This window comes from Somniosus microcephalus, chromosome 31 (assembly GCF_052327205.1).
Source record: "Somniosus microcephalus isolate GS21.2 chromosome 31, FLI_Smic_1.0, whole genome shotgun sequence".
NCBI classification, from domain to species: domain Eukaryota; kingdom Metazoa; phylum Chordata; class Chondrichthyes; order Squaliformes; family Somniosidae; genus Somniosus; species Somniosus microcephalus.
The window spans coordinates 40608264-40629088 of NC_141017.1; the positions used below are offsets into that span (position 1 = coordinate 40608264).

At 53.0% G+C, this 20825-nt stretch overlaps 1 protein-coding gene and 2 non-coding genes across 3 annotated transcripts in view; all 3 read right to left on the reverse strand.

The window, feature by feature from the left end:
• LOC147097799 (transportin-2) overlaps positions 1-20825 on the reverse strand; it is a 50337-nt gene that overhangs the window by 15874 nt on the left and 13638 nt on the right. The window contains exons 4-18 of the mRNA XM_085971921.1: positions 19970-20210; positions 19766-19847; positions 18447-18569; positions 17031-17149; positions 16288-16348; positions 15748-15910; positions 14006-14158; positions 13294-13519; positions 12343-12514; positions 11544-11630; positions 7750-7857; positions 6332-6490; positions 3918-4005; positions 3211-3309; positions 1053-1148 (exon numbers count right to left, since the gene is read on the reverse strand). Of these exons, the coding sequence (XP_085828047.1) occupies positions 1053-1148; positions 3211-3309; positions 3918-4005; positions 6332-6490; positions 7750-7857; positions 11544-11630; positions 12343-12514; positions 13294-13519; positions 14006-14158; positions 15748-15910; positions 16288-16348; positions 17031-17149; positions 18447-18569; positions 19766-19847; positions 19970-20210 (1977 nt within the window). The remainder of the gene's footprint in view (positions 1-1052; positions 1149-3210; positions 3310-3917; positions 4006-6331; positions 6491-7749; positions 7858-11543; positions 11631-12342; positions 12515-13293; positions 13520-14005; positions 14159-15747; positions 15911-16287; positions 16349-17030; positions 17150-18446; positions 18570-19765; positions 19848-19969; positions 20211-20825) is intronic.
• On the reverse strand, positions 3698-3764 carry LOC147097800 (small nucleolar RNA SNORD41). The gene has a single exon (XR_015074342.1). It is a non-coding gene; the product is annotated as a small nucleolar RNA SNORD41 (small nucleolar RNA).
• Positions 20330-20394, reverse strand: LOC147097801 (small nucleolar RNA SNORD41). Its single transcript, XR_015074341.1, has one exon. It is a non-coding gene; the product is annotated as a small nucleolar RNA SNORD41 (small nucleolar RNA).

Here is a 20825-nt window from a genome sequence, read left to right on the forward strand (position 1 = left end):
GTTTGAGCTCCGAGCCAGTACTCCCGGGGAGTGTAGATCAGTTATATTAATGTCTTGGGATGAAGGGACTGAGTATACTGTAGCCAAATTTGCTGATGATACAAAGATAGGTGGGAAAGCAAGTTGTGAGGAGGACACAATGTGAGTGCGCAAAAATTTGGCAGATGGAGTATAATGTGGGAAAATGTGAGGTTATCCACTTTGGTAGGAAGAATAAAAAAGCGAATTATTTAAATGGCGAGAGAATGCTGCGGTACAGAGGAATCTGGGGGTCCTCGTACAAGAAACACATGCAGGTGCAACAAGTAATTAGGAAGGCAAATGGAATGTTGGCCTTTATTGCAAGAGGAATGGAGTATAAAAGTAGGGAAGTCTTGCTACAACTGTACAGGACGCTGGTGAGGCCACACTTAGAGTACTGCGTACAGTTTTGGTCTCATAAGAACTCCTTATTTAAGGAAGGATACATTTGCATTGGAGGCAGTTCAGAGAAGGTTCACGAGGTTAATTCCCGAGATGAGGGGGTTGTCTTATGAAGAAAGGTTGAGCCTGTACTCATTGGAGTTTAGAAGAATGAGAGGTGATCTTATTGAAACATTTAAGATTCTGAGGGGGCACGACAGGGTAGATGCAGGGAGGATGTTTCCCCCTCATGGGGGAATCTAGAACTAGGGTGCAGTTTCAGGATAAGGGGGCACCCATTTAAAACGGAGATGAGGAGGAATTTCTTCTCTCAGAGGGTGGTGAATCTTTGGAATTCTCTTCCCCAGAGAGCTGTGGAGGCGGAGTCAGTGAATATATTCAAGGCGGAGATTGACAGATATTTGAGCTACAGGTGAGTCGAGGGGTGTGGGGAGCGGGCGGGAAAGTGGCGTTGAGTCCAAGATCAGATCAGCCATGATCTTATTAAATGGTGGGGCAGGCTGGCTCGAGGGGCCAAATGGCCAACTCCTGCTCCTATTTATGTTCTCCGAGCCTGTACTCCCAGGGCCTGTAGATCAGTTTGAGCTCCGAGCCAGTACTCCAAGTGTGTAGATCAGTTTGAATCTTACCGGTGTTCTCGAGCAGAGTCTTGGGAGTGTTCGGTCTGTTGATGATCTCCACCAAGTTATTCAGAACCAGAGACACATATGGCTGCATCTCAGCACCTATCAGGGCAGGAGATTAATATTCAGATTTCACCTCCACTGTTTTAACAGCAATTTCCCAACATTATTTTGACCATTTCAACAACAACTTGCATTTATATAGCACCTTTAACTAGTGAAACACTCCAAGGCATTTCACAGGAGTGTTATCAAACATTCCTGCTTCCTCCCTTCAAGATTAAGTCGCATTTGAGTTCAAACCCTTGGTTAGCAACGCTCCTTCCTCCCTTGCAGGCGGATGGTGAATTCATTAACCATACTTCAACTGAATGTCACCACTGCCATGGTGAAGCCACACTGCTTTCGAATGCACTCAGTAAATCTATTCTTGACGAGTGCTGCTAGTTCTCTCGTATCTTAAAGTTTCCACTACCGTTGATGTTCTTACAGGTTCCACACTGCACCACCATCTAACTCCTGGCTGGGTACAGCGCCACTGGGCCAGGGCTCGTGGGTACAGCGCCACTGGGCCAGGGCTCGTGATTACAGCGCCACTGGGCCAGGGCTCGTGATTACACCGCCCACTGGGCCAGGGCTCGTGATTACACCGCCACTGGGCCAGGGCTCGTGATTACAGCGCCCACTGGGCCAGGGCTCGTGATTACACCGCCACTGGGCCAGGGCTCGTGATTACACCGCCCACTGGGCCAGGGCTCGTGATTACACCGCCCACTGGGCCAGGGCTCGTGATTACACCGCCCACTGGGCCAGGGCTCGTGATTACACCGCCCACTGGGCCAGGGCTCGTGATTACACCGCCCACTGGGCCAGGGCTCGTGATTACACCGCCCACTGGGCCAGGGCTCGTGATTACACCGCCCACTGGGCCAGGGCTCGTGATTACACCGCCCACTGGGCCAGGGCTCGTGATTACACCGCCCACTGGGCCAGGGCTCGTGATTACACCGCCCACTGGGCCAGGGCTCGTGATTACACCGCCCACTGGGCCAGGGCTCGTGATTACACCGCCCACTGGGCCAGGGCTCGTGATTACACCGCCACTGGGCCAGGGCTCGTGATTACACCGCCATTGGGCCAGGGCTCGTGATTACAGCGCCCACTGGGCCAGGGCTCGTGATTACACCGCCACTGGGCCAGGGCTCGTGATTACACCGCCATTGGGCCAGGGCTCGTGATTACACCGCCCACTGGGCCAGGGCTCGTGATTACACCGCCCACTGGGCCAGGGCTCGTGGGTACAGCGCCCACTGGGCCAGGGCTCGTGATTACAGCGCCCACTGGGCCAGGGCTCGTGATTACACCGCCCACTGGGCCAGGGCTCGTGATTACACCGCCACTGGGCCAGGGCTTGTGATTACACCGCCCACTGGGCCAGGGCTCGTGATTACAGCGCCCACTGGGCCAGGGCTTGTGATTACACCGCCCACTGGGCCAGGGCTCGTGATTACACCGCCACTGGGCCAGGGCTCGTGATTACAGCGCCCACTGGGCCAGGGCTCGTGATTACACCGCCCACTTGTCCATTCTGGCGTACCATTCTGTAAGTTCGTGGGGGGGGTATGATTATCTCACCCAGTTGCCATTATTCACACGAGCCCAGACACTTCCAGTCAGTGGGATGTGGATGACATCAAGTACCAGCCCAATCCTCTCGTGTATTTACATATACACCCAGTCACTGGGTAGGGATCAGGAACCACTTCCCAGTCCAAAGAATGAACTTGCATGTAAAGTCCAAGGGCGCATAGGGCAATTGTAGCCCCAGCATGGTTAGCCATATAGACACAAAAGGCATCAAGGGGTATTGGGAGAGAGCGGGGATATGGTATTGAGATGGAGGATCAGCCATGATCATATTGAATGGCGGAGCAGGCTCGAAGGGCCGAATGGCCTCCTCCTGCTCCTATTGTTCTATGTTTCTATAGGCTGGGGGCTCAGTATCACAGCAAGGAGCCACTTTGCTCAATGGACCATGGAGCGATCTCTAATCAGAGACACTATCTGATTGAGGACAATGATCCAAAGATTCAGTCAACACCTTCTGAGATCCTGCTCCATCATCACTCTCTTCAATCAGACATCACTTAAAGCAAGAACTCACCCATCTGCATGCAGATCTCCCCAATCGCCCAGGTGGCATTATTGCACACGGAAATAAACTCCGGGTTCAGGTTGGTTCCCAAGATTGGCATGAACTCAGCTAAGAGGTGAGGGTAGGGGAGGGAGACAACAGGAAATAGGAGTTAAAAAACAGCATCACATAAATCCAGCAACAACAGGGAAAGACTTCAGACCTGACCCCACTTTATAAAGCTGCCCCCTCCACCCCACCGAGATCACTTGGAACCTGGAGACGAGAGGTCCAGCCAATCCCCTGGATTCTCCAAGAGGAGCAAGGCATCAGATTTAAACGGCCCCTTGGTGGAGGGAATGACTGAGCGATGCCAGAGGCGAGAGAGAGAGAGAGACAGAAAGGCATCCATTCCAACTGCCCTCAAACCAGCTGGCTGCCAGTCACAGGCCACCTGCCCACCGTCTGGGCTGGGAGAAGGGACAGGTGCTCGAGGCAAAATAAGATTAAAGGAACTCCGGATCAGACAGTATGAATATATGAACCATCACAGAGGTCAGCAATATGTTATCCATCACTTCCAGAGGACGACAGTGCTTCCAAACACGGAGGACTTTCCCACACAAACTCCCCCTGTACAGGAGTGAGGTGGCAGGGATGGAGCACTACAACCAGCATAAAATAAACCTGCTCGGAGGTATACCGAGGCCATGGTCGCCTGGTGCCACTGCACTCACCTATACACGGTTTAACATGCTGGAAACAGGCTTTGGTGAGATCGCCCAAAAGTGCAAATGAACTCTGCCGAACTTCAGGCATCGTGTCCTAGAGAGAGAAGACAGCACAGGTCACAGAAATCCCAAAACATGATGGATCAAGGCCCCATTGCATCAATCCACCCGACACTTACCCTTCCCCCACCCGCTCCCCCACCAACTCTGGGCATGCCCTGCCCGCTCTCCTCCCCCTCCCCGCCCCGCCCACTCCCCCTCACGCCCTGCTCTCTCTCCTCCCCCCCTCCCCCGCAACCTCTCGCGCACACACTCCCCTCACACGCTCCCCTCCCCCGGCACTTCCCACTCTCACTCCCCGGCACGCCCCGCTCTCTCTCTCTCCTCCCCCGCAACCTCTCGCGCACACTCTCCCTTCCCCCGCGCGCCACACACTCCCCTCCCCCGGCACTTCCCACTCACACTCCCCGGCACGCCCCGCTCTCTCTCTCCTCTACCCCCCCCCCCCCGCAACCTCTCACGCACACTCTCCCTTCCCCCGCGCGCACACACTCCCCTCACACGGCACTTCCCACTCACACTCCCCGGCACGCCCTGCTCTCTCTCTCCTCCCCCGCACACTCTCCCTTCCCCCGCGCGCACACACTCCCCTCACACTCTCCCCTCCCCCGGCACTTCCCACTCACACTCCCCGGCACGCCCCGCTCTCTCTCTCCTCCACCCCCCCCCCCCCCCGCAACCTCTCGCGCACACACTCCCTTCCCCCGCGCACACACACTCCCCTCGCACTCTCCCCTCCCCCGGCACTTCCCACTCACACTCACACTCCCCGGCACGCCCCTCCCTCCCTCTCCTCCCCCCTCCCCCACAACCTCTCGCGCACACTCTCCCTTCCCCCGTGCGCACACTCTCCCCACCCCTCACACACACTCTCCCCCCTCCCCCTTATAATCAAGTCCAATATCTAGTTAAATGATAGGGTGATCATGGGGCTGCAAGCAGGCTGCGAGTACACTCCCCGGTAATAGTGTACAGGTCAGGGTGTGAGGTCTTGCAGAATTAAAGCCCAATATTGGAACAGTTCGGGTCATTCAGCAGCCAGGCCTGGATCACATAATCTAGTCACCCAGCAATAACAGGTTCATATTCAAGTGAGGGAGTCACCCAATCCAGGCTCAGAGAGCCACCATCAACATCAGCACTACCCCTTTACTCAAAGGGGGACCTGGCTGTAGCACTCACTGCAGCCAGAGCTCGTGGGTTAGACGGAGGCCCCATCTGCCCCCTCAGGCAGGCGCAGAAAATCCCAGGGAACTATTGGAATAGCAGAGTTCTCCCGGTGTCCAGGGAACTATTGGAAGAGCCGAGTTCTCCCGATGTCCAGGGAACTATTGGAATAGCCGAGTTCTCCCAGTGTCCAGGGAACTATTGGAATAGCCGAGTTCTCCCAGTGTCCAGGGAACTATTGGAATAGCCGAGTTCTCCCAGTGTCCAGGGAACTATTGGAAGAGCCGCATTCTCCCAGTGTCCAGGGAACTATTGGAAGAGCAGAGTTTTCCCGATGTCCAGGGAACTATTGGAATAGCCGAGTTCTCCAAGTGTCCAGGGAACTATTGGAAGAGCCGCGTTCTCCCGGTGTCCAGGGAACTATTGGAAGAGCCGCATTCTCCCGGTGTCCAGGGAGCTATTGGAAGAGCAGAGTTCTCCCGATGTCCAGGGAACTATTGGAAGAGCCGAGTTCTCCCGATGTCCAGGGAACTATTGGAAGAGCCGAGTTCTCCCGATGTCCAGGGAACTATTGGAAGAGCCGAGTTCTCCCGATGTCCAGGGAACTATTGGAAGAGCCGAGTTTTCCCGATGTCCAGGGAACTATTGGAAGAGCCGAGTTTTCCCGATGTCCAGGGAACTATTGGAAGAGCAGAGTTCTCCCGGTGTCCAGGGAACTATTGGAAGAGCAGAGTTCTCCCGGTGTCCAGGGAACTATTGGAAGAGCAGAGTTCTCCCGATGTCCAGGGAACTATTGGAAGAGCCGAGTTCTCCCGATGTCCAGGGAACTATTGGAAGAGCAGAGTTCTCCCGGTGTCCAGGGAACTATTGGAAGAGCCGAGTTCTCCCGATGTCCAGGGAACTATTGGAAGAGCAGAGTTCTCCCGGTGTCCAGGGAACTATTGGAAGAGCCGAGTTCTCCCGGTGTCCAGGGAACTATTGGAAGAGCCGAGTTCTCCCGATGTCCAGGCCATTGGTGTTTACCCTTCCACCAGCATTACTGAAACAGATTAAGTGGTCATTTATCTCATTGTGGGATCTTGCTGTGTGCAAATTATTGTTGCGTTTCCCTACATTACAACAGTAACTACCCACCCTGCGGTCACGAAGAGTCATATAGAAATGTAAATGTAATTATTCTCTCTTTCGCTCACCTGCATACACTGGAAGAGAAGGGTCATGATGTTGCTCCGAGCTACCAGCTGCTCCACATGGCCACCCAGGCCCTCTGCCAGGCCACTCAGCAGATCCAGTGCTACGATCATGAAGTCCTTGTCTGGAGCCTCGTACTGATCCGGCTGCGTGTTGTACATCTGAAAATATCCACAGCAGGAGTGCATGGTGGGAAACAATTAGTCTACAATGCTGCAAAGCACATCACGGAGGCAGTGCATCACACACACGAGGGGGGACCATCAGCTGCTGTGTGTGGGAAGCACATCACGGAGGCGGTGTATCACACACACGAGGGGGGACCATCAGCTGCTGTGTGTGGGGGTGCACAATGCTCACTGTCCCCATATGCAGCCAGTGTATAGTATTGTTCTAACAGGGGCCGATAGGTGGCACCAGTTCATGTTCCCACACAGCAGGGACACTTCACACCTCACAGTAACCCTCCCACACCCACTTATATGCAGTGGACAATGGAGTTAAACGGTTCACAGCAACGCGCTCAGAATAAAAAGTTCAACAGAATTTATTCAGTATTCAAATGTCTGCGTTTCTATTCATCACAGCACAGGGTCCCGCCCAGGGTCAGCCGGCCCAACACCACACCTACCCGCCCCCCCCCCCCCCCCCCGGTATTTCAGGTCTTCTGCAGGTTAAACCACATTTGAACAATCTTCATTAAAACCAGTAGAGGCTGCAAACGAGACATGGGAGATTGGGACCACCATCCCAGCGCACACAGCTACAGACAGCACGCACTCTGCAGGGATGAAGATGCTACTGAAATCTGTGTAGCTAGTTTTAGATGAGGAAGAGCACAGAAAGCTCCCAGACCTTGTAAATCCCACAACCAAACTTCACAAACTTTAATTCACCGCTTCACTCCCGCTCTGATCTTTCTGTCCTCGGGCTATTGCATTGTTCCAATGAAGCTCAACGTAAGCTCGAGGAACAGCACCTCATCTTTCGATTGGGCACTTTACAGCCTGCCGGACTCAACATTGAGTTCAACAATTTCAGATCATTATCCCTGCCCCCATTTTTCATGCAGTATGATTTTTGCCACTCCCATTTGCAACATTTTATCTTTCCTGCCTCTTACAAAAGTACAGGATGTTCTTTCTATTCCTTCCTCCCCTCCTAACCGCCCCCACCCCCCCCCCCCCCCGTCTCTGCACCTGCTTAATATCTGTTACATCTCCAGCTTTTTCCAGTTCTGATGAAGGGTCCCAGACCTGAAACGTTAACTCTGTTTCTCTCTCCACGGATGCTGCCTGGCCTGCTGAGTATTTCCAGCATTTTCTGTTGTTATTTCAGATTTCCAGCATCCGCAGTATTTTGCAATTATATTCACAAATAGTGCGTTTTTCTGATTCAAACACCAGTAAAAGGACCTTACCATGGCCTGGGCGAGTGTTTTCTGCACGAGTGTGACACAGCGCTGATAGACAGGCTCACAGTACGGGAGGAAGCCGCTCTGCAGAGCAGTGGCCACTGACGAGAGGCACTGGGGAAAGAATAAGGAACGATGAATATCGGTACTGCAAACCAGAGGCAATGTGTTAGCATCAATGGCAAAGGTCATTGGGGCAACCGCACCTGTAGCGGGGCTCGTCCCCGCGGCAACCGCACCTGTAGCGGGGCTCGTCCCCGCGGCAACCGCACCTGTAGCGGGGCTCGTCCCCGCGGCAACCGCACCTGCAGCGGGGCGCGTCCCCGCGGCAACCGCACCTGCAGCGGACAGTATTGTTCCAACAGGGGCGGATAGGTGGCACCAGTTCATGTTCCCACACAGGAGGGATACTTCACACCTCACAGTAACCCTCCCACACAGGAGGGATACTTCACACCTCACAGTAACCCTCCCACACAGGAGGGACACTTCACACCTCACAGTAACCCTCCCACACAGGAGGGACACTTCACACCTCACAGTAACCCTCCCACACAGGAGGGATACTTCACACCTCACAGTAACCCTCCCACACAGGAGGGATACTTCACACCTCACAGTAACCCTCCCACACAGGAGGGATACTTCACACCTCACAGTAACCCTCCCACACAGGAGGGACACTTCACACCTCACAGTAACCCTCCCACACAGGAGGGATACTTCACACCTCACAGTAACCCTCCCACACAGGAGGGACACTTCACACCTCACAGTAACCCTCCCACACAGGAGGGACACTTCACACCTCACAGTAACCCTCCCACACAGGAGGGACACTTCACACCTCACAGTAACCCTCCCACACAGGAGGGATACTTCACACCTCACAGTAACCCTCCCACACAGGAGGGACACTTCACACCTCACAGTAACCCTCCCACACAGGAGGGACACTTCACACCTCACAGTAACCCTCCCACACAGGAGGGACACTTCACACCTCACAGTAACCCTCCCACACAGGAGGGATACTTCACACCTCACAGTAACCCTCCCACACAGGAGGGACACTTCACACCTCACAGTAACCCTCCCACACAGGAGGGATACTTCACACCTCACAGTAACCCTCCCACACAGGAGGGACACTTCACACCTCACAGTAACCCTCCCACACAGGAGGGACACTTCACACCTCACAGTAACCCTCCCACACAGGAGGGACACTTCACACCTCACAGTAACCCTCCCACACAGGAGGGACACTTCACACCTCACAGTAACCCTCCCACACAGGAGGGATACTTCACACCTCACAGTAACCCTCCCACACAGGAGGGATACTTCACACCTCACAGTAACCCTCCCACACAGGAGGGACACTTCACACCTCACAGTAACCCTCCCACACAGGAGGGATACTTCACACCTCACAGTAACCCTCCCACACAGGAGGGATACTTCACACCTCACAGTAACCCTCCCACACAGGAGGGACACTTCACACCTCACAGTAACCCTCCCACACAGGAGGGACACTTCACACCTCACAGTAACCCTCCCACACAGGAGGGACACTTCACACCTCACAGTAACCCTCCCACACAGGAGGGACACTTCACACCTCACAGTAACCCTCCCACACAGGAGGGACACTTCACACCTCACAGTAACCCTCCCACACAGGAGGGATACTTCACACCTCACAGTAACCCTCCCACACAGGAGGGATACTTCACACCTCACAGTAACCCTCCCACACAGGAGGGACACTTCACACCTCACAGTAACCCTCCCACACAGGAGGGATACTTCACACCTCACAGTAACCCTCCCACACAGGAGGGACACTTCACACCTCACAGTAACCCTCCCACACAGGAGGGACACTTCACACCTCACAGTAACCCTCCCACACAGGAGGGACACTTCACACCTCACAGTAACCCTCCCACACAGGAGGGATACTTCACACCTCACAGTAACCCTCCCACACAGGAGGGATACTTCACACCTCACAGTAACCCTCCCACACAGGAGGGATACTTCACACCTCACAGTAACCCTCCCACACAGGAGGGATACTTCACACCTCACAGTAACCCTCCCACACAGGAGGGACACTTCACACCTCACAGTAACCCTCCCACACAGGAGGGACACTTCACACCTCACAGTAACCCTCCCACACAGGAGGGACACTTCACACCTCACAGTAACCCTCCCACACAGGAGGGATACTTCACACCTCACAGTAACCCTCCCACACAGGAGGGACACTTCACACCTCACAGTAACCCTCCCACACAGGAGGGATACTTCACACCTCACAGTAACCCTCCCACACAGGAGGGATACTTCACACCTCACAGTAACCCTCCCACACAGCAGGGACACTTCACACCTCACAGTAACCCTCCCACACAGGAGGGACACTTCACACCTCACAGTAACCCTCCCACACAGGAGGGACACTTCACACCTCACAGTAACCCTCCCACACAGGAGGGATACTTCACACCTCACAGTAACCCTCCCACACAGGAGGGACACTTCACACCTCACAGTAACCCTCCCACACAGGAGGGACACTTCACACCTCACAGTAACCCTCCCACACAGGAGGGATACTTCACACCTCACAGTAACCCTCCCACACAGGAGGGATACTTCACACCTCACAGTAACCCTCCCACACCCACTTATACGCAGTGGACAATGGAGTTAAACGGTTCACAGCAATGCGCTCAGAATAAAAAGTTCAACAGAATTTGTTCAGTATTCAAATGTCTGCGTTTCTATTCATCACAGCACCGGTCCCGCCCAGGGTCAGCCAGCCTTTCAGCATCTATTTCTACCCCCTTTTCTCTCGTGTATCTGTCTAGCTTCCTTTTGAAAGCATCGAAGCTATTTGCCTCAGCCACTTCCTGTGGTAGCGAGTTCCACACTCTAACCACTCTAAGTAAAGACATTTTTCCTGAATTCCCTACTGGATTTATTAGTAACTACCTTGTATTAATGGCCCCTAGTTTTTGACACCCCCACAAGTGGAAACATTCTCTCCACATCTACTCTGTCCAATGCATTCATAATTTTAAAGGCTGCTATCAGGTCACTTCTCTTTTCTAAAGAAAAAAGCCCCAACCTGTTCAATCTTTCACGATAGCTGGAATCTCTCAGTTCTGGTACCATCCTTGTTAATCTTTTTTACACTTTCTCCAGTGCTTCCATGTCCTTTTTATAGTATGGAGACCAGAACTGTGCGGCCCAACCAGGGTCAGGTAATGTTAGATCTTCAACATCTGAGGAGTTTTGAGAAGGTAATGTTGGGGGGGGGGGGGGTTGCGGTGAAGAGACTCGACACGACTATTTTCTAGATGGAATCAATTTAAGATCACCAGGAAAACGAAGGGAGAGGTCGGGAGAAGATCTTTCGGCAGAGGGATGTTCAGACACGGAATGCCTGACCAGAAACAGTGGTGGAAGCAGAATCCATAACAGCTTTAAAAAAGGGAGGGGACTAAATATTCAACAAAGCAGCATTTTAAAGGCTACGGTCAAGAGCAGAGGAAAGGGTTTAGGTGGAGAGTTCTTTCAGAGACAGCACAGGCCGACGGGCCGAATGGCCTCCTGTGCTGTAAAGTTCTATGATTCTGTTCCATGAACTCAAACTTGGGGTGTTTGAGTGTTTTGGTGAGGTGGGGGGGGGGGGGGGGCGGAGACAAAATACGCAGCCATCAATCTCTACCCATACTGTACCTATGCCACTACCCCCATAATGCCCAGTGCTCGCTCACCTCCAGCAGGGGGAACAGATCCTTATCTTCATCCTTCAGCTCGTTCCATTTCTGAATGAGGGGGGGCATTAGTTTCTGGATGTATTCCTGTATGAGTGCAGAGTGGAAAATTCTGCCATTAATGTCTGAACTGGAAGCCAAATATTCCAGCCCCTCCAACACAGTAAAACAGCACAGCAGCCACACAGAGAATGAAAGCAGCCCCTCCTGCTGAGCTCAGCACTCATTCATCAGATTCCAGGGGTGGGGGCAACCGGCAAAACATACCATGGGTTTTTTTTTTTTTATTAAAGTTACAGCCACAAAAGTGTCAAAATTCAAGCACAGACTGATGCACTAAACGAGCACACCCAGTCAGATAGGCTCAGGACAAAGAGCCCAGTAAAAGGCTTCCGTCACCACAGGTCAGCCACACCGGGTTGGCAGTTTTACCAGCTCAATGCCGTACAGTGCCCAGCAGAACCTGGCCTGCTGCCCGCGCACTGCTGCAGCCTCAGGTTGTTGGAGAATGAATTGCACCCAATGAGTGACACAGCCAATTTAGAGCTGAGGGAGCGGGAGAGGGCACAGGAGCGGGACAATGCTTAAAACACCCGAGCAGCCAGCGCTCACTGCCGCAGTGCCCACTTTAGGACCCTTGCTGGCGTCCCGTGGGTCTCGGCCCCTCACCAAAGAGTTCCAAACAAAAAAATTGCCTGAATTCTGCTTTGGCCAGGGTGGAGTGTGTGAAATCTAAGCACTGCACCCTCTGACCTCCCCCCACCAATATAAAGATCACGGAACCACCGCTGCCGCCCACCGGCTGATTGAGGTGATGTCCCACGGAGTCGGCGAGCGTGCCGATGGCATCGTACAGAATCAGCAGGTTCTTGTGCTGGTACTTCCCAAACGCAAACACCAGCGTGTCGAGGATATAGCTGAGGTACGGGACGAGCTCAGTGCAGGCCTCCTCCTCCAATGTAGCAAACGCGCTGAGGGGAGAACAAAGGGAGAGTGAGGGGTGCGCAGACCAAAGGTGGCCAGTTACACACCAGCCAGCAGAAATTTACAGATGCTTGAAACATGGAACATAAATGCTGCTTTGCCCAAGGATGCTCAATCGCAGACTGCCTGTACTGCAGCCTCCAGATCAGACAGTATGAATACGCACACCATCATCATTCTCATGCACTGATAGTCATCACTTCCAGAGCCTCGATCAGTACAGAGGCTGAAAATGTAAGATTTACCCTCATCTCACCCCCCCCGCCCCCACCCAGAGCTGGGCTGGCTACCAACCTACACACAGTAACCAAGATTTGTTCACCCAAAAAAACACTGCTAAATGGCAGAGCATAGAAGCTGATGTGAGGTTCACGCGTCTCAGCCACAAGAGTGAAACAGCCTTCTGGCTCACATGACTCCCACTGGGACACGGCCGCCCTCCAGTACCTCATTGGCCAGGCTTCACGGTCACTCTTGCAGGGGGGGGGGTATTTGACACGGGGGGGGGGGCATCACCCAACATCCACACACACAGGAGTCACTGGACAACAATCAGTGGCGGGACCACTTGCTGCTTTCCCCCTCCCCAGCCCAGGGGATGGTCTGCTCTGTAAGACTTTGTGTGGGTCACTTGTTCCAGCAGCATTTAGGCTCTTCCCCACCTCAGCCGGCAGCCACTGAGAACAGCTCTACAGATGCAAGTTGTACGTGACTGAAGAGAGCTGCTCCATTGTGGGAATGGAGGGACCCTGCAGGCACACCTCACCTGCATGCTGCCTCTTGCACTCGCTTGTTTCCATCCAGGATTCGCTTCAGGAGTTCAGTCATCAGTGGTTTGAGGTACTGATCTGGTGGCTGACTGACCACCCAGTGCGCGTAGCGACTGAGCGTCCAGCAGGCGATGGAGCGCACCAGCGCCTTCTTATCCGGCAGACACTGTATGAGGTGCGGGATCAACTCGGGGAGGTACGGGACCATCCCTTGCATACAGCCTATGGGCAGAAACAAAGCAAGATTAGGCACAATGCAATGGGGAGGAGGAGGAGTAGGGTCACTATCCACAGAACAATGTGCCATTATTAGCAGGCGCTACCCAGTGACACTTCTTTAAGAGTGGGCTGAAATGGTTATGGGGAGGGGGGCAAGTTCACTTCGGGGGCGCATCGGACACCATTTAGAGATTCAGATGGTGTGGGTCTGATCAGCTCAGGCTCCTGCAGAGGCAGCTGAAATCTGCACATATTTGGACCTTTGGAAAAGACCATTTATAAAAGACACAGAGTCTGGGCCTGACAATGGCAGCAGGCGCAGTTGTAAGGTGGGGCAGGGGCAAGTTGAAACCAGCTGTCCAGAATGCAGGCACAAACACACACTGGGCCATTAGAGGCTTTCATTGACTCCTACACTTCAGAGAGCATGTCCCTTCCAGAGCCACTCCCACCCACACAGGTCACATTTTCAGCATTCCCGCTCCATACCTTCTGCGATTGCACCCAGAACCAGGATTCCAGACTCTTTAACAACCCAATCTGGATGGAACAGCAGCCCCTTCAGCAGCGGCAGCAGGTGAGGCAGAAGATCGTCCCGGAAAACGTTGGCCAAGACATCCAGCGCAGCAGCCGAGCACTTCCCTAACAGGAACAGACAGCAGCATGAACAGCAGCAGGAAGAGCATTCACCCAGTACACAGCCTCCCACTGGAGAGCGATTCACCTGGTACACAGCCTCCCACTGGAGAGCGATTCACCCGGTACACAGCCACCCACCGGAGAGCAGCATTCACCCGGTACACAGCCACCCACCGGAGAGCGATTCACCCGGTACACAGCCACCCACCGGAGAGCGATTCACCCGGTACACAGCCACCCACCAGAGAGCGATTCACCCGGTACACAGCCACCCACCGGAGAGCGATTCACCCGGTACACAGCCACCCACCGGAGAGCGATTCACCCGGTACACTGCCACCCACCGGAGAGCGATTCACCCGGTACACAGCCACCCACCGGAGAGCAGCATTCACCCGGTACACAGCCACCCACCGGAGAGCGATTCACCCGGTACACAGCCACCCACCGGAGAGCGATTCACCCGGTACACAGCCACCCACCGGAGAGCGATTCACCCGGTACACAGCCACCCACCGGAGAGCGATTCACCCGGTACACAGCCACCCACCGGAGAGCGATTCACCCGGTACACAGCCACCCACCGGAGAGCGATTCACCCGGTACACAGCCACCCACCGGAGAGCGATTCACCCGGTACACAGCCACCCACCGGAGCGCGATTCACCCGGTACACAGCCACCCACCGGAGAGCGATTCACCCGGTACACAGCCACCCACCAGAGAGCGATTCACCCGGTACACAGCCACCCACCGGAGAGCGATTCACCCGGTACACAGCCACCCGAGAGCGATTCACCCGGTACACAGCCACCCACCGGAGAGCGATTCACCCGGTACACAGCCACCCACCGGAGAGCGCACAGACAGTCGCCCCAGAGAGTGTGTGCATGCGCACAGCATCCCAGGCCCACCCATCAGCCCAAATACTGCACAACACCATCTACATAAGGCCTCAAAACAATGCAGTCATAAAACCCAAAGAAGGATGGCAGGCTGGTCTGTAGTGGACATTTCCAGCTGTCCCGAGGGGTCCCCGAGTCCATTCGCTCACCTTCCTCATGCCCTGTACACCACTTTGTAACGTGAAGAAACCTTGTATGGCGTTTGGAAACTGTATAAAACAACGGTTCTTTCTGTAGTCTTCCCGCTGAGTTCCTGCTCCCCGTTTGTACTTTGCTCCGAAAGGTGTGACTTCTGATGAACTTAATGATCAGGGCTCCAGAATCTCAGCCCATGAGCCCATGAGCCTATACAAAGAGCGAGACCGGGGCATCCACCCGCAGTGAGCTAGAGTCTGACTTCACTCTACACTTGCCTGGGCTATCCAGCAGACAGAGATCAGGAGCAGGAATCCCGGGCTGATCTGCCCCTCCTGAGCCTAGGCCAAACATACCTATTGGGGGCCCTCTAGCTAGGGGCAGCTAACCCAGCCCAGACCCAGTAGCTACCTGGCCAACATGGTTCAGTACCACAGTTATTGGTGCACTCACCCACCAGGACAGGTGGGAGGCTCGGAGGTCTTGGCACCTCCTAGTGGCTGGGAGTAAATAGACAGTCCCCGGGGAACCAGTCACTCTACACAAACATACTCAGGTTCCAGTCAGAGAGTGTGTCATCATCGTCGTCATCAAAGTCCTCATCTTCCTCGGTGGCATCCTCCTCATGCTGCAGTGTGACCGTGCGGGACTTGTGAAAGCGGGGTTTGATGTCTTGCTCACTATCCGGGACCGCTTCATCCTCTTCTACATCACCCTGTGCAGATACGCAAGACGAGAATGAGACAGATCAACAAATAAAAGTCAGAGGAGACCATAGAGTTCATGCTACAAGTGCAGTACAGATGAGAGAGTAAAAGGCCCTTACACCAGCCCATCAGAACAAAAGCCCTACTGCACTAGCCTGACCTTTCCCCATTACCAACACCAGTCATCCTTTGAGCTCGGAGCAAAACTCTCCATTCTGAGCTGTGGGTCAAGGTCCACCAGGAGCTGCATCAACTTGGCCCCAAAGTCATTCCTTACAAGACCTATGGCTGGGTTTAGACCCAGTTCCCAGAACTGAAAGGAGACCAACTATCCCACTGTCCAATCCCCAGCTCCGATCCAATTCACAGAATTAACGGTTCTCACCTTTAAAAGGATGATGTCAATCTCCGAGTATTTCATCCCATTCACTAAAATAGGAATCAATCTAAAAGACAAAAACATCAGATCTTGTTTATTAACAGAATGAAGAGCCCGCTCCAAAGCAGAAGTCAAGGTGGGATATCTGATATTAGCGACAAGCCACCTCGCATTCAGTAATTTGTCAACTCAGAGGCAGGTGCACCCGACACTTCCCATGACGTCGTAACCCAAAAGCTGTTCACCAGAGGACACGGCCTGCACACAAAGCAGGGGAAATTCAAAACTGATCTGCGGAAATATCATTTCAGTGAGCGAGTGGTCAATCTATGGAACAGGTTCCCCCTCCAGGGAGACGGTGGAAACAGTTAGTGTTGATTCATTCAGACGCAAATTAGATAGATTTCTTTCAGAAAATGCCACTTTGGGCTCCAGTGTCCGAGTAATTGGAGACATGAGGTGCGGTGAGTGCAGCGAGCTCGGGAGGAACAGGTGACTTTGGACCTCTGGTTCTCAAAGCTCTCCACCACTGGGGGGTTTCCTCGCCTCGTGTCTGGGTCTGTTGTAGACTCATTGATAGAGATTGATCGCTGTGATTGGTCAACAACTCCATTATCGTTGGATCATGGGACTAACGAGATGGTAGAAGGGGAACTCGATGGACGCTGGTCTGTGTCAGGCAATTCCTACGTTCCTAAGACAGTCCGTCCCCCACTATTCCCTCTGCCCTTGGATCTACCGGTGCTTACTGGATTAGGTGACCCGACAGCACCTCCTTGCAGATCGGTTGTTCAGCCAGTGTCAGCCAGAACTCGCACGCTTCCAATGCCACGTTTTCATCAGCGTCCTGCGTCCTCTGCAGCATGTACTGGGGGTGGAAGGAGAAAAAACAGCAGGGAATCAGTAAGAGCTCCTGACAGAACCAACACAGGACAACCCAGTCAGTGCAGACACAGAGGCTTGTGACATTACCCCCAGCTCCAGCTCATTCACTCACTTCAGTTTTTACTCAACAGCGCTCACTACCATGGCCCTCCCCTCAGTCAGTAACTGAAAACACAAGTCCATGGGCATTGACCACCCTCCACTCCCTGCCCCAGGTGGCCAGAGGCTAGGCCGAGTGCTGGCTATTATTAGACCACGGGGAGGGGCACCACATCCAAACTGATCCCGTCCTCACCCAACACCCACACACTTTCCAGCAGCAGCCACTGGACAGTGATCGGGATTAATCTTCCCCTCCTCACCCCTGAATGCAAAGGTCAATTGGAGTCACTCCAATTGACGGAGAACAAGCTGGGGATGGAACCTGGAGCCTTGCTGCTCAGTACGCCATTTATCAACTGAGCCAGATGACCTGGCACCTAAGCATGGTCAAAACTACACCAGAGTTTTAAAAATCTCAAGGAATACCCAACAAGTAATCACTTATCAGCTCCACAGCAAATCCACAAATGAGCCACTCTGTTGGTGGAAGGTCGTGGGTTCCAGCCCCATTTCAGAACGTGAGCACGGAATCTAGGCTGACAAGGCAGGGCGGTGCGGAGGGAGCGCCGCACTGTCGGCGGCGGGGCGGTGCGGAGGGAGCGCCGCACTGTCAGCGGCGGGGCGGTGCGGAGGGAGCGCCGCACTGTCGGCGGCGGGGCGGTGCGGAGGGAGCGCCGCACTGTCGGCGGCGGGGCCGTCTTTCTGGTGAGGCATTAAACCAAGGTCGTCTAATTGTTCCACCGGTTCAGTGCACATTAAAAGGTGGCAAAATTTTAAAACTAGGGTCTTCCATTATCCTGGCCAATATTCCTCCCTCAAGTACCATCAAAAACAGGCTGGCCAGTCATTCATCTCACTGCTGTGGGATCATGTTTGTATAAGGACAGTGACTACACTTCAAAGTAATTTATTGGCTGTGAAACACTAATGTTTGAGTCTTTCCTTCTACAGCACGCTGAACTGAGAAAATAAGTCATTTTACTGGAATGCTTTTCCCATTTGTTACAGTCCAATAAATCACCAAAACTAGGTCGACAATTAAACAGAACCCCAGCTGCCAAACTGGAGTCTAAAATCAGAGACCACTGCAGACGTACCTGGCTGATACTGTGTACACTCAGACACATATCTATGCATAGCTGAACAGTGTGGATACATACAGCCACACACACACTTACCTGGATTATACTGTGCATGTGTGGGATAAGCCGATCTATCCGAACCTCTAGCAGCATCACTAGCGCCCGACACACATTCTTCCTCACCTCTGAATCCTCATCTGTCGCCAGTGCAAATAGGTGCTGCAGGAAACAAGCAGGACTTTCATTGTAAGCACAGCCCAATCCCGAGACTGCTGTACGGCAGACACACTTCACTGCTACTGACCAGCACCACGGACTAGCTGAGGATTGGGTTGATTTTAATGCTGCCTTTTACATCCGTATCCAATTAAGTCACCCCCGCAGGTCATGTCAAAGGTCAGCCAGGGCACTTTCAACATCATGGACCTCTACACTTGTGCACGAAAGCAGGCTGGTTTCCAGGTACAGATAGGTTTCCCAGTGTGGGTACCATCTCCAAATGGAAAGCGGAGCCCGAGAGAAATAAAATGAAACTTAGTTAAAAAAAAGAGCAAAAAGGCGGCAGGGCAAGAAAGTGTATTTTTTTTTTTTTTTTTATAAACAGTAATGACAGTAACGTAACTAGTAATATTACAGCCCCTTTCTGACTGAGGGCTGAAAGCTTTCTAAACAGCCAGCAAAGAGAAGGTTGTGATGTACACACACCTTTTAATACCAATTAAAATAATTGAATTGCGACAATCAATAAAATGTACCTCCCCTTTAATTAGCAGAATGTCTGGAACAAAGACACTGGAGGCCAGTAAACTTTTGCTACACCTTGAACGTTGCACAATTCTCCCAGTCTGCTGTCACAAAGCTTACATCATTTTGGTCTGACCACACTGGAGCAGCACACAGCGTGGGATCAGTGAGAAATCTGTTCAATAAAAACACGAATAAAGCAGGGTGTCCAGAGGAGGCTTGCCCGAGAGCAACAGGACCATTCAACTGCTCCTTTAAAGGGAGAGTTTCAGATGGATAAACCTCAACAGCAATGGGTTTTTAATCTCCGCACTTCTGCTGTGCTGGAGGTGCTGACTTCCACAGGGGACAACTCTCCTCCCACTGGCCCCCTACTGCCCCACAAGGCCCCATTCTTCATGCCCGAGCCAGTGGGCATTGTTGAGCATAGCTGGAGCAACTCTGCTCATGCACACTTTCCAGCAGGAATCTCTCGCTAGCAACTAGGAGCAGCTAACTTTCCTCTCCAGCTCAGGGGCTGCCACTGTTACACAGGCCAGGATTGTAACCTGGGGTTGCGAGTACAGATGACAGACCTGGGACACGAGCTTTCACAAACTGAGCCATCAGAGGAGTCCCAACAACAGTGGCCATTAAACCACTGCAGATCAGCAAATACTCAAACACCATACCTCGATGAAGGTATCGACATTGTCCATCAGTGCCTGGGCCCTGCCGATGATGAATTGATTCACACAAGCGATTGCGTGGGACCTGAGAGAGAGAGAGAGAGAGAGAGAGAGAGAGAGAGGCGTACATGTGAATTATTACCCCTGCAGTTACAGGACATATTCCCCTTGCACACAGTTGAGCAAAAGGCTTTAACAATTTCTCACCTGATCTTAGGACTACAGTGTTTGAAGAACTGCAGGAACTTGGGGATCATAACGTTGAGGGGTCTATTCAGAGCATCACTGTCCAGCATCTCAGAGGAATCCTCACAAATCTTCTGCAAAGCTCCAAAGGCTCCCTCACAGGTGTTGTAATCCTCGGAGTTAAGCAGGTTACAGAGTTGAGGCAGGAGCTCTGGCCACGCCTGCAGCTCTCCCTTTGAAGCAATGGTCGTGATCAAAATACCTGCACAAACCAGACGACAGGGTCAGACATCTGCAAGCCAACAGGTCAATGCATCTGGCCAGGGCCACAATGGCAGGGGGGGTGGACAGCGCACACATGGACATCCAGTGTGTCGGGCTCTGGATCAGACAGTATGAATACGCAGATCATCAGCATCACATTACTGTTTATCCATCACTTCCAGAGATTGCCAACCACAGCATGCTCCTTTCCCCACACCTTATCACAGCACTCAAACCCAAGAGGGTCACAAATCAAACCAAACCCATTTGAAATATCTCAAGACAGAGGTTAAAGCACCAAGCGCACACATGCACACAAACTAAAATGAAACCCCCCTTCTCCTGTAGCCATCAGCTGGGACTGCCGAGAGTCTCACATCAGGATCTTGTATCTCATTGTAGGGAATTGCAGCCCTCAGGATTAGAGATCGTGAGCAGATGGGATTTTAGTAACTGGACAAGTGTAATGTTATACTGTTACAAAAGCCTGCCCAGATACAATCGCCTGCCCAGATACAATCATGGTCCACTGACCTTTGAAGCAGCTATTGAACGTCTGAACTGAAACTGACCCCTACAGCACTGTCCACTTTAATGGGGCTGCTCGAGGTGC